The sequence below is a fragment of the Ranitomeya imitator genome, chromosome 5 (assembly GCF_032444005.1).
Source record: "Ranitomeya imitator isolate aRanImi1 chromosome 5, aRanImi1.pri, whole genome shotgun sequence".
Lineage (NCBI taxonomy): Eukaryota > Metazoa > Chordata > Amphibia > Anura > Dendrobatidae > Ranitomeya > Ranitomeya imitator.
The window spans coordinates 25360483-25375402 of NC_091286.1; the positions used below are offsets into that span (position 1 = coordinate 25360483).

The following is a 14920-nucleotide window of genomic DNA, read 5'->3' on the forward strand; positions in this document are numbered from 1 at the left end:
GAGCACTATATGACAGCTATGTGGCAATACTGAACGGCGCAGAGCACTATATGGCACAGCTATGGGGCAATAATGAACGGCGCAGAGCACTATATGGGGCACAGCTATGGGGCAATAATGAACGGCGCAGAGCACTATATGGGGCACAGCTATGGGGCAATAATGAACGGCGCAGAGCACTATATGGCACAGCTATGGGGCAATAATGAACGGCGCAGAGCACTATATGACAGCTATGTGGCAATACTGAACGGCGCAGAGCACTATATGGCACAGCTATGGGGCAATAATGAACGGCGCAGAGCACTATATGGGGCACAGCTATGGGGCAATAATGAACGGCGCAGAGCACTATATGGGGCACAGCTATGGGGCAATAATGAACGGCGCAGAGCACTATATGGCACAGCTATGGGGCAATAATGAACGGCGCAGAGCACTATATGACAGCTATGTGGCAATACTGAACGGCGCAGAGCACTATATGGCAGCTATGTGGCAATACTGAACGGCGCAGAGCACTATATGGCAGCTATGTGGCAATAATGAACGGCGCAGAGCACTATATGGCAGCTATGTGGCAATAATGAACGGCGCAGAGCACTATATGGCACAGCTATGGGGCAATAATGAACGGCGCAGAGCACTATATGGGGCACAGCTATGGGGCAATAATGAACGGCGCAGAGCACTATATGGGGCACAGCTATGGGGCAATAATGAACGGCGCAGAGCACTATATGGCACAGCTATGGGGCAATAATGAACGGCGCAGAGCACTATATGGGGCACAGCTATGTGGCAATACTGAACGGCGCAGAGCACTATATGGCACAGCTATGGGGCAATAATGAACGGCGCAGAGCACTATATGGCACAGCTATGGGGCAATAATGAACGGCGCAGAGCACTATATGGCACAGCTATGGGGCAATAATGAACGGCGCAGAGCACTATATGGGGCACAGCTATGGGGCAATAATGAACGGCGCAGAGCACTATGGCACAGCTATGGGGCAATAATGAACGGCGCAGAGCACTATATGACAGCTATGGGGCAATAATGAACGGCGCAGAGCACTATATGGCACAGCTATGTGGCAATAATGAACGGCGCAGAGCACTATATGGCACAGCTATGTGGCAATGAACGGCGCAGAGCACTATATGGCATAGCTATCGGGCAATAATGAACGGCGCAGAGCATTGTATATGGGGCACAGCTTTATATGGAGCATCTATGGGGCAATAATGAACTGTATGGAGCATTATATGGGGCTCCTGATTCAATATGGATATTCAAAAACACTTAACCTACTGATGTCTCAATTAATTTTACTTTTATTGGTATCTATTTTTATTTTTGACATTAACCGGTATCTGCTGCATTTCCTACCCTAGGCTTATACTCGAGTCAATAAGTTTTCCCAGTTTTTTGTGGCAAAATTAGGGGGGTCGGCTTATACTCGAGTATATACGGTAATCTTGCAGGTTTCACATTGGCCATAAGAGTTTTTTTTTTTTTTTTTATAGTTTTTCCTGTCTTTTCCATGAGTTTTCAGCAGTTTCATTATCATCAGAGCCAGGATTGCAATGACTGGTTGCACCTCTATTACAAAGGCAATAAAACAGTATCTGCCAATTGCAATAGGCAGTGTCACAGCTCACCTCCTCCCTTCATAATGTCCTTTGCACATGCTCATTAGATGCTTCAATACAAAAATTGCAGCCAATGTACATGTAAAACAGGAAAGTACAAGTAAAAAAAAAAAAAGGGAAATATTGCTTAATTTCTAGTTTTAATTACCGTAATACATAGCAATATTGGAAAAAGCAACAATGAAAATAAATTTAGCACAATCAGAGTTATACAAAAGGTGACTGATCTGCCAAAGGAAAACCCTCCCCGATACGACAAATTATGCCGTTGTGATGTCTAATTGTGGAGAAAACCTGGCAAACTAAAATGCTACCTGTGATTTTCATGGATCGCACACATACCTGTGATATTCTACGGAGCCATACACACATCTGATTTGTCAGACCAAAATGCACAGGGAAAAATGGAGACGTCCAACTGTGTTCCAAGGCTCCGATCAAAATCGTCAATGTGTGCATAAAAAAAAAATTCACTGGCAGAATGGAGAAGTGGATGTGTATATATATATATATATATATATATATATATATATATATATATATATATTTTTTTTTTTTTTTTTTTTTTTTCTCCAGGTACAAGAAAACCTGACGACCCTCAGCAGAATAATTGGACGTGTGAATGAGGTCTTAGGTTGCAAGCACACGCATTTGCTTAATTTTTTTAACGATGAGGGAAAAAAAAATTGTGTATATATATATATATATATATATATATATATATAAAATAAATAAACATTGATGCGCACAGAAGAAACACTGCTCAATGCCTTTTTTTCCTCCCAGTTATTAAAATGAGGGAAAGGCTAAAACCGCTGTAAGAATTGACATTCCGCAGATCGGAAACGGCTTCAAGTCTGCAAGGAAAAGATAATGAGTGCGAGATTTCAGAAATCTTATTCTCTGCACTGGTACTGTAGAACACTATGTTTTTAGGAAAAAATGCATCCAACATGCAATGTGTGCACATAGCCTAATGGTTTGCCATAATGTTACAGGAGACTCTTTCCCCATCTGAGGGCCGCTCTAACTAAAGGAACAGGAAAACTTGCGAGTCTAGCTGGGGCTCGAATGCGCGTCGCCGCTGGGGCTCGAACACACGTTTGAACTCTAAAACAGACTTCCGGTAGACGTCCGTGTTGAGTACAAACACCAAACTTCTATATTCAGGTTCGCTCATCTCTACCAGCGTGTTCTGCTTCACTCGCCAACACACATAGATTGATAACCTTGGGTGGGATTTAAGGCATTTAATCAAGTAACTAAATTAAAAAAAAAGGACACAGTTCTTTTCAATTCTTTATTATTTTCCATCTTACTGAGTTACGGGTTTCTGGTTTGCAGCACCCGATGTTAAAAACAATGATTTCTTCTATGTAAACCGGTGGTGTATAATAATATTATAATTAAGCTAGCGAGTGTGGAAAAGCAATCAGAATAATGATATTCTTATAAAATGTATTTCCACAGGAAATGTTTTCAAAGATTTTAGACATTCATTATTTTCCACACACAATGGTTACATACGATACATTAAATAAAAAAGGAAAAAAAAAAAAAAACCATGTGGTTCCCGGTATTGCACATTCTGAAAAAATTGATGAATTGCGGCTTCAGAAGGATATGACAAAAAAAATAAAATAAAATTGGGTGCAAAATTCTGTAACTATTAAAAATCCTAAAAAGATTGTATAGAATAAAATATTTATTGCAAATATAAGACACGTGAAATTATAAATCAGACGTTTATGTAAACCGGTAATGCTTGAACCGTTATGAGCCACAGATTGTGTCCTATTAGTCTACACTTGAATTTTTTTTTTTTTTTTTAGGATTTTTGACCTTGAGAAAGTTCATGATCTGTCTGAACCGGCTGACTGTGTCCTGCTCGCTGCTCAAGTAATGAAGGCCCAGCGGGGACTCCAGGGTGCGATCCTGGGGGAAAGTCTCTTATGCCTGTGGGAAGAGGACCGAATGGTGGGAAGTCTCTGGCTCCTGGTGGAGGCCCTGCCAGAAATTCTCTAGAACCAGGTGGTGGGACTCCTGGTATGAACTCTCTTGATCCTAGTGGAGGCATTACTGGTGGGAAGTCCCTAGATCTTGGAGGTGGGAGGCCTGGTGGTATATCCCTTGCTCCTGGTGCAAAATCTCTCAAACCAGGAGGGATCGAAACTAATGGGAAGTCCCGAGCTCCTGGAGGTGGAAGACCAGGTGGGAAATCCCGAGCTCCTGGTGGGAAGTCCCGAGCTCCTGGAGGCGGCGGCCCTGGTGGGAAGTCCCGAGCTCCTGCAGGAGGCGGCCCTGGTGGGAAGTCCCGAGCTCCTGGAGGAGGCGGCCCCGGTGGGAAGTCCCGAGCTCCTGGAGGAGGCGGCCCCGGTGGGAAGTCCCGAGCTCCTGGAGGAGGCGGCCCCGGTGGGAAGTCCCGAGCTCCTGGAGGAGGCGGCCCCGGTGGGAAGTCCCGAGCTCCTGGAGGAGGCGGCCCTGGTGGGAAGTCCCGAGCTCCTGGAGGAGGCGGCCCTGGTGGGAAATCTCTCAGACCAGGAGGCGGTAGTCCTGGTGGGAAGTCTCTTACTCCCGGAGGCGGTACTGGATAATCTCTAGGACCATGCATAGGAACAGAACCTGGAGGGAACGGCCCTCGGATTAGACCCCTTGGATCTGGAGGCATTACACCAGGCGGCAGCATAGGCCTTGGAGGAAAGTCTCTAATGCCTGGTGGGAGACCATGCACTGAAAAAAAATAAAAAAAAGACGATGAAGACAAAACTGAATGCTTTGTAACAAACCCTCAGCTGTGTGAGCATGACTAAGTGGTCCTACTTGCCAACACACAAGTGAGATGGTCATTTCATGTTCGCGTTGGGAGGTGGGTGAAAAAAACCCATCTCCCTTGTTATACGGCGGGTGGCTGTTCAGGACAATAGGAAAGGCTGGGTCCGAGCTTAGCCTCAACTCTGCTGCATACACAGTGTTACATAACATTTTGCCACCACTAGGGGGAGCTCACTGCGTACAGTTCATACTCTCAACTCAATATTAAACGGGGAGTATACGCAGAGTTGAAAGTTATCTCCTATCCATAGGACCCCAAGCGATCCGGATAGCAAGGGTTTGTAAAGCCCCGTTTAACCTCTGCTCCATCATTGTCTATGAATTTCTATGGCAGTAAACAATGAACGGAACAGAGATCGAGCTTGTCCACCGTCGCTCTATACAAGATGGGTCTGCAGAGCTCCCGTCTCGGTACTGCAGGGGAATCCAATGGATGGACCCTGTGGGATGGGAAAGTTATCCCCTATCCTACATATAGGAGGCAACCTTTGATTCTGGCAATACCCCTTTAAACCCAAAGTGCAATGAGCTCCCCCAGGTGGTGGCTGCAGGCATCAAGAATGATCCTTTTACGTCTAGGCAAGGGATTTTATATCAGTCCAGAATATTGGCCCTGTGGCGGGGGACGTGTATGTGCCCGCATCACCACAATATAAAATAATGGTCCTACTTGGTGGTAATGATCGAGGACCGAAGGCTCCACGAGGTGGCACTGGGCCGATCAATCGACCAGGAGGCATGGTGGGAGCAGCAGCAGACGAGTTCATCACCGGAGTGCCGGGAAATGATGGCGGACCTTTGGCTACTGGCATTACCTGCAGACAGAGAACGAAGTCAGCGTTTCTAGGCGATGGTAATGGAGGGAATGTCAGGATGAAAAGCGCCCCCAAGTCCGCGGGTATAATTCAAACACAGAACATACGACAAATCACTCATAGAGAAGGGCCGAAAATTAAAAGGCAATGGACCCCCAATTTACTGAAGCACTATCATGTGGCTTAAGGGGTGTAACTGTAAGGACCAGCCATGTATGGAGACCATCATTGCATGTGGCAAATACTTCCAGCCCTATATGTTATGTGCACGGCGCCACCCGCAGGTGTCAGCTCCATATTACAGCTGTCACTGTCCTGCAGTGATTCGTCATCCCGGCCACTGAGCTCCTTAGGCTTCGCCAGTGACAATACGATGCCGGTCGGTAGAAGCCAGCTCATATTTCATTTAAAAAAAAGGAAACTATTAAAACAGTACACTGGGTAAAGAAAAAAATAAAAATAAAGAAAAAACGTGGCTCTCTAAAGAACCCCTTCACTAATGGGGAGAAAAGAACATAAGGGTCGCAGGCTTCGCGATTCAAAATGGAAGGTGTCAGAATTTATTACACGTTCACATGCTGACTGTTTTCAAACGAGAACCTTTAAGGGGTGTGTTTGAATTATACGGGAAAATCGAAAAGTTCCTCCCCTGCCACCTGAAGAACCTCGCGCCTCCACACATCACCATAAACCCTCAGCACAGAGGAGTGTAAAGAGCAGAAGGGAAAGAGAGCGGACATGGAGGACCATGTCCCAGGCACTTCTGTCAGCTCCCTCCCCCCTCTCGCAGCAGGGAGCACAATATTCACAGCTTCTATTAACCAAAATCCACACTACGTTTTGTGCCATTTAGGGAATAGAATAGACATATCCGTGTCATTAATGCTCTGACACACGGCTGCATAATTGCATCAATCTAAGACCCTGGAAGAGGACGGAAGCAAAACCTGCATATAATTGTGTCTATTAAGCAAATACAGTGGTGGCGTAGAGAGCCGAGCAGAACCTGGATGTCCCTCGCAACAGAGCTATTTAAATGGGTGGAGAAGCAGAACTCGCAAGCTTTCTCTATCAGTGGGTGGGGAAAGCAGGACTCAGAGGCTTTCTGTATGAGTGGGAGGGGGAAGCAGGACTCACAGGCTTTCTGTATGAGTGGGAGGGGGAAGCAGGACTCACAGGCTTTTTCAACCAGTGGGTGGGGTAAGCAGGACTCACAGGCTTTCTCTATGAGTGTGAGGGGGTATGCAGGACTCTCAGGCTTTCTCTCCGAGTGGGTGGGGAAAGCAGGACTCACAGGCTTTTTCTAGCAGTGGGTGGGGTAAGGACTCACAGGCTCTCTCTATGAGTGGGAAGCGGTAAGCAGGACTTTCAGGCTTTCTCTGAGTGGGTAAGCAGGACTCTCAGGCTTTTTCTAGCAATGGGTGGGGTAAGCAAGACTCACAGGCTCTCTCTATGAGTGGGAGGCGGTAAGCAGGACTCTCAGGCTTTCTCTCCGAGTGGGTGGGGAAAGCAGGACTCTCAGGCTTTTTCAACCAGTGGGTGGGGTAAGCAGGACTCACAGGCTTTCTCTGAGTGTGAGGGGGTATGCAGGACTCTTAGGCTTTCTCTCCGAGTGGGTGGGGAAAGCAGGACTCACAGGCTCTCTCTATGAGTGGGAGGCGGCAAGCAGGACTCTCAGGGTTTCTACATGAGTGGGAGGGGGAAGCAGGACTCACAGACTTTTTCTATGAGTGGTTGGAGGGGAATGAGGACTCACGTTTACTCTAGCAGTGGGCGTGGGGAAGCAGGTCTCATAGGATGTTTCTAGAAGTGGGCAAGGGGAACAGGACTCACATGCTCTCTTTAGGGGTGGTTGGGGAAAGCAGGACTCACAGGCTTTCTCCAAGAGTAGGCAAGGATAACACACATCTTGACAACAGATTATATTTTATAGGTGTCAATCTTATTTAACAAGGCCACGGGTAAGCAGTAATGGTTAAAATTTTGGCATGGCCCCAAAAATTTGTTTTTCTTTTACATGTGGAGTCCACCAAACCGATGAGGAGAGATGTTAAATAAAAGCTGGAGAGCAGGTTATAAAGCAGGTGAAAGTAGCCTGTGTACTCCTTGCAGAGGGATCCCACACATGCCAGGTTACAAGCAATGTTATATTCACCGCAAGGTTACACGGACCACCAGAAGTAGCAGGTGAACCCCAACTCCATGCACAGCTGCAAAATACTTACCTGAATGGGTTCCTCAGACTGGGAGGAACTAGCGGGCAAACTGGGCACCTCAGACTCATTAGATGGGTTTGGCTTTTTGTTTTACAAGAAGAAATAATTTAGAAAGAAGAACAGATGCACAAAGGAAATTATTAAAAGTAAGAGAAAAAAGGGATGTGCCCCAAATACTCACCAATCCATCCATACCCATAGTGGGCGACGATGTTCTGGGACCACTGTGTAAAACGGCACTGGAGTGACCAAGATCCACTGGGGAATGGAAAAGACATTACTCAGTAAGATCGTTATATTATTGTACAAAGGGTGCAGTATTATAGTAGTTATATTCTTGTACATAGGAGCAGTATTATAGTAGTTATATTCTTGTACATAGGAGCAGTATTATAGTAGTTATATTCTTGTACATAGGAGGCAGTATTATAGTAGTTATATTCTTGTATATAGGGGCAGTATTATAGTAGTTATATTCTTGTACATAGGAGCAGTATTATAGTAGTTATATTATTGTATATAGGGGCAGTATTATAGTAGTTATATTCTTGCACATAGGAGCAGTATTATAGTAGTTATATTCTTGGACATAGGAGCAGTATTATAGTAGTTATATTCTTGGACATAGGAGCAGTATTATAGTAGTTATATTCTTGGACATAGGAGCAGTATTATAGTAGTTATATTCTTGGACATAGGAGCAGTATTATAGTAGTTATATTCTTGGACATAGGAGCAGTATTATAGTAGTTATATTCTTGGACATAGGGGCAGTATTATAGTAGTTATATTCTTGTACATAGGAGCAGTATTATAGTAGTTATATTCTTGTATATAGGGGCAGTATTATAGTAGTTATATTCTTGTACATAGGAGCAGTATTATAGTAGTTATATTATTGTATATAGGGGCAGTATTATAGTGGTTATATTCTTGTACATAGGAGCAGTATTATAGTAGTTATATTCTTGGACATAGGAGCAGTATTATAGTAGTTATATTCTTGTATATTCTTGTATATAGGGGCAGTATTATAGTAGTTATATTCTTGTACATAGGAGCAGTATTATAGTAGTTATATTCTTGCACATAGGAGCAGTATTATAGTAGTTATATTCTTGTACATAGGAGCAGTATTATAGTAGTTATATTCTTGGACATAGGAGCAGTATTATAGTCGTTATATTCTTGTATATTCTTGTATATAGGGGCAGTATTATAGTAGTTATATTCTTGTACATAGGAGCAGTATTATAGTAGTTATATTCTTGCACATAGGAGCAGTATTATAGTAGTTATATTCTTGGACATAGGAGCAGTATTATAGTAGTTATATTCTTGGACATAGGAGCAGTATTATAGTAGTTATATTCTTGGACATAGGAGCAGTATTATAGTAGTAATATTCTTGTACATAGGGGCAGTATTATAGTAGTTATATTCTTGCACATAGGAGCAGTATTATAGTAGTTATATTCTTGGACATAGGAGCAGTATTATAGTAGTAATATTCTTGGACATAGGAGCAGTATTATAGTAGTTATATTCTTGTACATAGGAGCAGTATTATAGTAGTTATATTCTTGTACATAGGAGCAGTATTATAGTAGTAATATTCTTGTACATAGGGGCAGTATTATAGTAGTTATATTCTTGCACATATGAGCAGTATTATAGTAGTTATATTCTTGGACATAGGAGCAGTATTATAGTAGTAATATTCTTGGACATAGGAGCAGTATTATAGTAGTTATATTCTTGTACATAGGAGCAGTATTATAGTAGTTATATTCTTGTACATAGGAGCAGTATTATAGTAGTTATATTCTTGGACATAGGAGCAGTATTATAGTAGTTATATTCTTGTACATGGGGGGCAGTATTATAGCAGTTATATTCTTGTATATAGGGAGAAGTAATATATTAGTTTCTTGCCACTTTGTAACTACAGTAACTTACCAGGTGCAGAAGTTCTTCCAGATACTTCCGGATGAGGTCGTCTGGGTCCAGAAGTGTCAGCGCCACCTTTGCAGAGTGGACATAAGATGATATTACACCGCTGCTCTTTATTATAAGCACAGGACTCAGACGGGGATAACTGGTGTTGGAGAATGAAAGCTGAGCACATTATTCACTATTATGGACTCTCCAGTAAAATGTTCAATCTATCTAAGTGAATTTCTACCTTTACTATTCTGTCTTTTAATGAACCAAAATAGAAGTTAAAATAAAAAAAAAAAAAAAAATCAAAGAACAAAAATGAAAATTGGTCCGGCTGGAATGTTAATATTGTAAGAGATGTGAACGCCTCAGATCTCAAGCTGTAGAACTACGACTGATTGATTTCATGAACGTGACTTCAGGAGAGCCGGGAAGATTTCACCTTTCGATGAACTAAACCAGTGACTGAAGGATTATAAGCAATTTAGGACAAAGGTCCCGCTCCGCATTTGCTGATATCTCCCCTGGGTTTCTCTTCTGCCAGACAACTCGATTCAGAATGAACACGACCACATCATTATTCATCAAGCTTTCTGGGTGAGATCATGAAGGAAAATCAAACAAATGCAAACGCAGAGGAAGCCAAGATATGTCCGATGTCTCATCCCCCTCCCCAGTAAGATCATTGCTGCAAGACTATGTGGTCATCAAAGGGTTAATGGGCCCCAAATCTAATTAAAATTCCCTCTGCAAAAATGTACAGATACAATGCTAGATATACACACATATATATGACATAGCATCACACATTCTTTATTATACCCCAGAGCTGCACTCACTATTCTGCTGGTGCAGTCACTGTGTACATACATTACATTACTGATCCTGAGTTACATACTGTATTATACTCCAGAGCTGCACTCACTATTCTGCTGGTGCAGTCACTGTGTACATACATTACATTACTGATCCTGAGTTACATCCTGTATTATACCCCAGAGCTGCACTCACTATTCTGCTGGTACAGTCACTGTGTACATACATTACTGATCCTGAGTTACATCCTGTATTATACCCCAGAGCTGCACTCACTATTCAGCTGGTGCAATCACTGTGTACATACATTACATTACTGATCCTGAGTTACATCCTGTATTATACCCCAGAGCTGCACTCACTATTCTGCTGGTGCAGTCACTGTGTACATACATTACATTACTGATCCTGAGTTACCTCCTGTATTATACCCCAGAGCTGCACTCACTGTTCTGCTGGTGCAGTCACTGTGTACATACATTACATTACTGATCCTGAGTTACATCCTGTATTATTCTCCAGAGCGGCACTCACTATTCTGCTGGTGCAGTCACTGTGTACATACATTACATTACTGATCCTGAGTTACATCCTGTATTATACTCCTCCAGAGCTGCACTCACTATTCTGCTGGTGCAGTCACTGTGTACATACATTACATTACTGATCCTGAGTTACATCCTGTATTATACTCCAGAGCTGCACTCACTATTCTGCTGGTGCAGTCACTGTGTACATACATTACTGATCCTGAGTTACATCCTGTATTATACTCCAGAGCTGCACTCACTATTCTGCTGGTGCAGTCACTGTGTACATACATTACTGATCCTGAGTTACATCCTGTATTATCCAGAGCTGCATTCACTATTCTGCTGGTGCAGTCACTGTGTACATACATTACATTACTGATCCTGCGTTACATCCTGTATTATACCCCAGAGCTGCACTCACTATTCTGCTGGTGCAGTCACTGTGTACATACATTACATTACTGATCCTGAGTTACATCCTGTATTATACTCCAGAGCTGCACTCACTATTCTGCTGGTGCAGTCACTGTGTACATACATTACATTACTGATCCTGAGTTACATCCTGTATTATACCCCAGAGCTGCACTCACTATTCTGCTGGTGCAGTCACTGTGTACATACATTACTGATCCTGAGTTACCTCCTGTATTATACTCCAGAGCTGCACTCACTATTCTGCTGGTGCAGTCACTGTGTACATACATTACTGATCCGGAGTTACATCCTGTATTATATTTCAGAGCTGCACTCACTATTCTGCTGGTGCAGTCACTGTGTACATACATTACATTACTGATCCTGAGTTACATCCTGTATTACACCCCAGAGCTGCACTCACTATTCTGCTGGTGCAGTCACTGTGTACATACATTACATTACTGATCCTGAGTTACCTCCTGTATTATACCTCAGAGCTGCACTCACTATTCTGCTGGTGCAGTCACTGTGTACATACATTACATTACTGATCCTGAGTCACCTCCTGTATTATACCCCAGAGCTGCACTCACTATTCTGCTGGTGCGTTCACTGTGTATACCTGGACAGAGATACCATATTGCCATCACAGATTATGGAGAGTCTTCTTGTGCATAGCGTTGTTTGCCGCCTAGAATAATCTGTACGGATCCGTGTCATACAGGGCACTGACCTTTCAGGTCCTCTGATCGGCTGAGGTTGGCGGACGCGGACCGTACAGACCCGTCCATCATTATCGGAGGGGACGGGGCTCCTCCACTTACAGGTGAAGGCCCGAACGATCCATCTCTGCTCAGATTACCTGTCATCGAAATGGGGAAAGTGAAACAGAGAATTGGGACAAATATTTAAACGTTGAATATGGAGTGAAATATTGGAAAATACTTTGTGGACAGTAAAAACAAAAATCAGGTTCAATTCAAGTAATGGGCCTGCTGCAGTAAGATGTGCCTCACAATTTAAGACCCGGAGGGCAGAAATGTGCTGTTCTCGAGGGACTGGACATTTCTGGCAGAATTGAGGCCACTAATCTAGGAGCCCGGTTCGTACCTCTCCTCGGTGGAGGCTGGTGATCGGGCCGTCCTGGGGTTGGCTTTACTATGGACGGTCTCTGCAGAGCTGCAATCTTTTGGTTCACTTCAATCAACCTGTAATGGAATAAGGATAGACGAGTTTAGGAAGATTTCCGCCTCAATCATAATATCCACAGATCTCCTCCAGGTCAGACGTTGCGAGGAGTCTCAGGTTTTCTTCCTCCATCTTTCCCCTTGACCCACACAGCAGAAGATATACAGACGTCTCCTTTCAGAACTCCCAGTCCGACCGTCCGTACCGACAGATTCTGGCCCCAGAGAACATTGATGTGTAGATTACTGTTTGGGGATCCACTCACTTTTGCCTTAAATTTGCACATTCCCGTTTCTCTTCAGCCAAGGTCCTCTCTGCCGTCCGGGCGGTGAGCTGGTGATAAAGGAGACATTATCCGATGAAGCTTAGAAAATATTATATTTTGTGACACGTCATCACTTGCCCATGCGACATCACTAAGGACGAGTGGTTTTCAGCTTTGTCTAAATGGATCTCCAGTTTATTTTCATTATGTAAAGAGAAAGTGCTCATTCGCCCTCAGGGGTTAATAGTGGGGCGTCCTCTGTCCAGGACCCTCATCTTATGGTCAGCGGTTATAAAAGCCCCTCGCTCTATGGAGGACACGTCCTGTCTTGCATTACAGAGAACCCAATAATGTGAATGGGCCCTGCGTAATACCCAATTTGTCCTGTGGAGGGTGCAGCAGAGAAACTGAACACTTACTGCCAGGTTTCCTCATAGATTACAGATGATCACTGGGGGTCTCAATAGGAGGAGGCCTTGTGATCAGCTTAGAATAAAGGGACCATTTTTTTAAGAAGGGATTTCAATCCCTTAAAAAAGTAATGAAAAAAGGTGATTCTAGCAGGTGTAGCCTACAATCCATCACTCTTTTGTGCCATTACTAATTTATACACAGTTATATATATTTTTTTTAAAACAGGATCTGTAATATTTTTACAATACAAAGTGAATACAATACTAAAATAAATAATAGAGCTGATGAGACAGGCATACTTACTATGAATGGCTATAAAATGTTTTTCGAAAGTTTAATTCTGCCTGACTGACAGATCCTCGTTGTCCCTCCACCATGTTGCCGAATCCTGGCCCACCTAAGCTCACAGCTCCTCAGTGTACCTCCTCCCTGCTGCCGAATCCTCGCCCACCTAAGCTGACAGTTCCTCAGTGTACCTCCTCCCTGCTGCTGAATCCCCACCCACCTAAGCTGACTGACAGCTCCTCAGTGTACCTCCTCCCCGCTGCTGAATCTGCACCCACCTAAGCTGACTGACAGCTCCTCAGTGTACCTCCTCCCTGCTGCTGAATCCCCACCCACCTACAATGACTGACAGCTCCTCAGTGTACCTCCTCCCTGCTGCTGAATCCCCACCCACCTAAGCTGACTGACAGCTCCTCAGTGTACCTCCTCCCTGCTGCTGAATCTGCACCCACCTAAGCTGACAGCTCCCCAGTGTACCTCCTCCCTGCTGCTTAATCTCCACAGACCTAATTTGACTGACAGCTCCTCAGTGTACCTCTTCCCTGTTGCTGTATCTCCACCAGCCTAATATGACTGACTGGTAATCAGTGTACCTCCTCCCTGCTGCTGAATATGCACCCACCTAGGCTGACTGACAGCTCTTCAGTGTACCTCTCCTCCTTGCTGCTTAATCTCCACTGACCTAATTTGACTGACAGCTCCTCAGTGTTCTTTCTCCCTACTGCTGGTGAATATGCACCCACGTAAGCTGACTGACAGCTCCTCAGTGTACCTCCTCCCTGCTGCTGAATCCACACCCACCTAATTTGACTGGTCCTCAGTGTATCTCCTCTATGCTGCTCAGTACAAGCTGCACCTGTATGGCTGTTTTGGAGGAGACTGAATACATTTGGACTCATGAGCTCGCTCATGCTTTAGCTAGACTCCTGAAATGTTCATTTTTATATTAAAATTATAACATTCTCTCATGGATAAGTACGCCGGTTCAATCAGGTCATAGGAGTCCTATTTAGCAATGTGGAATCTGGTGACGGCTTCAACTTAAGGGAAAGAATCTCCTACAGTTAATCTCGTCAAGTCCTAGATAGGCGAGGAGCACGCACGTCCCTGGTAGTGAAGTTTGCAGACAGTGCCGTATAATAAGGAACGTCTCTCATACTCACCCAGTTCTCATGAGCCTTTTTTTCATGGCTTGCAATCTTAAAATTAAAAAGGAAAAAAAAAAAAAAAAAAATCAGAAAAAAAACAAAAACAACAACTTATACTTACTCCCTCTTCAATACAAAGCTGAGGGGCAGAGAGCATTTCGGATCAATATGTAGCCGACCATCCACATCTGGCAGATCTGCTAACAATACAATGTGTGCAGGGACTCCCCTCCCATAGAGTGTAAACTCCTATGGCAAGGACCCGTCTCCTTATGTCTCAGTCTGTTCTCTAAGGTTTGTTTTTTTTTAATTTTATTTCCTGACTGTAAAGCCAAACATAAGTACAGATTTTCCTCCATATGATCGGCCTCATCCTAATGTTATGCGC

At 43.8% G+C, this 14920-nt stretch overlaps 1 protein-coding gene across 2 annotated transcripts in view; it reads right to left on the reverse strand.

The window, feature by feature from the left end:
• Positions 1-2945: 2945 nt before the first annotated feature.
• Positions 2946-14920, reverse strand: part of MIA3 (MIA SH3 domain ER export factor 3) — a 67014-nt gene continuing 55039 nt past the window's right edge. Inside the window, exons 21-29 of one of the 2 annotated variants that reach the window (XM_069768461.1) lie at positions 14548-14583; positions 12686-12753; positions 12343-12440; positions 11966-12094; positions 9482-9547; positions 7704-7780; positions 7532-7603; positions 5162-5306; positions 2946-4389 (exon numbers count right to left, since the gene is read on the reverse strand). In XM_069768461.1, coding sequence (XP_069624562.1) covers positions 3488-4389; positions 5162-5306; positions 7532-7603; positions 7704-7780; positions 9482-9547; positions 11966-12094; positions 12343-12440; positions 12686-12753; positions 14548-14583 — 1593 coding nt within the window. In that variant the 3' untranslated portion in view covers positions 2946-3487. The remainder of the gene's footprint in view (positions 4390-5161; positions 5307-7531; positions 7604-7703; positions 7781-9481; positions 9548-11965; positions 12095-12342; positions 12441-12685; positions 12754-14547; positions 14584-14920) is intronic. The other variant, XM_069768460.1, reaches the window with a different exon arrangement.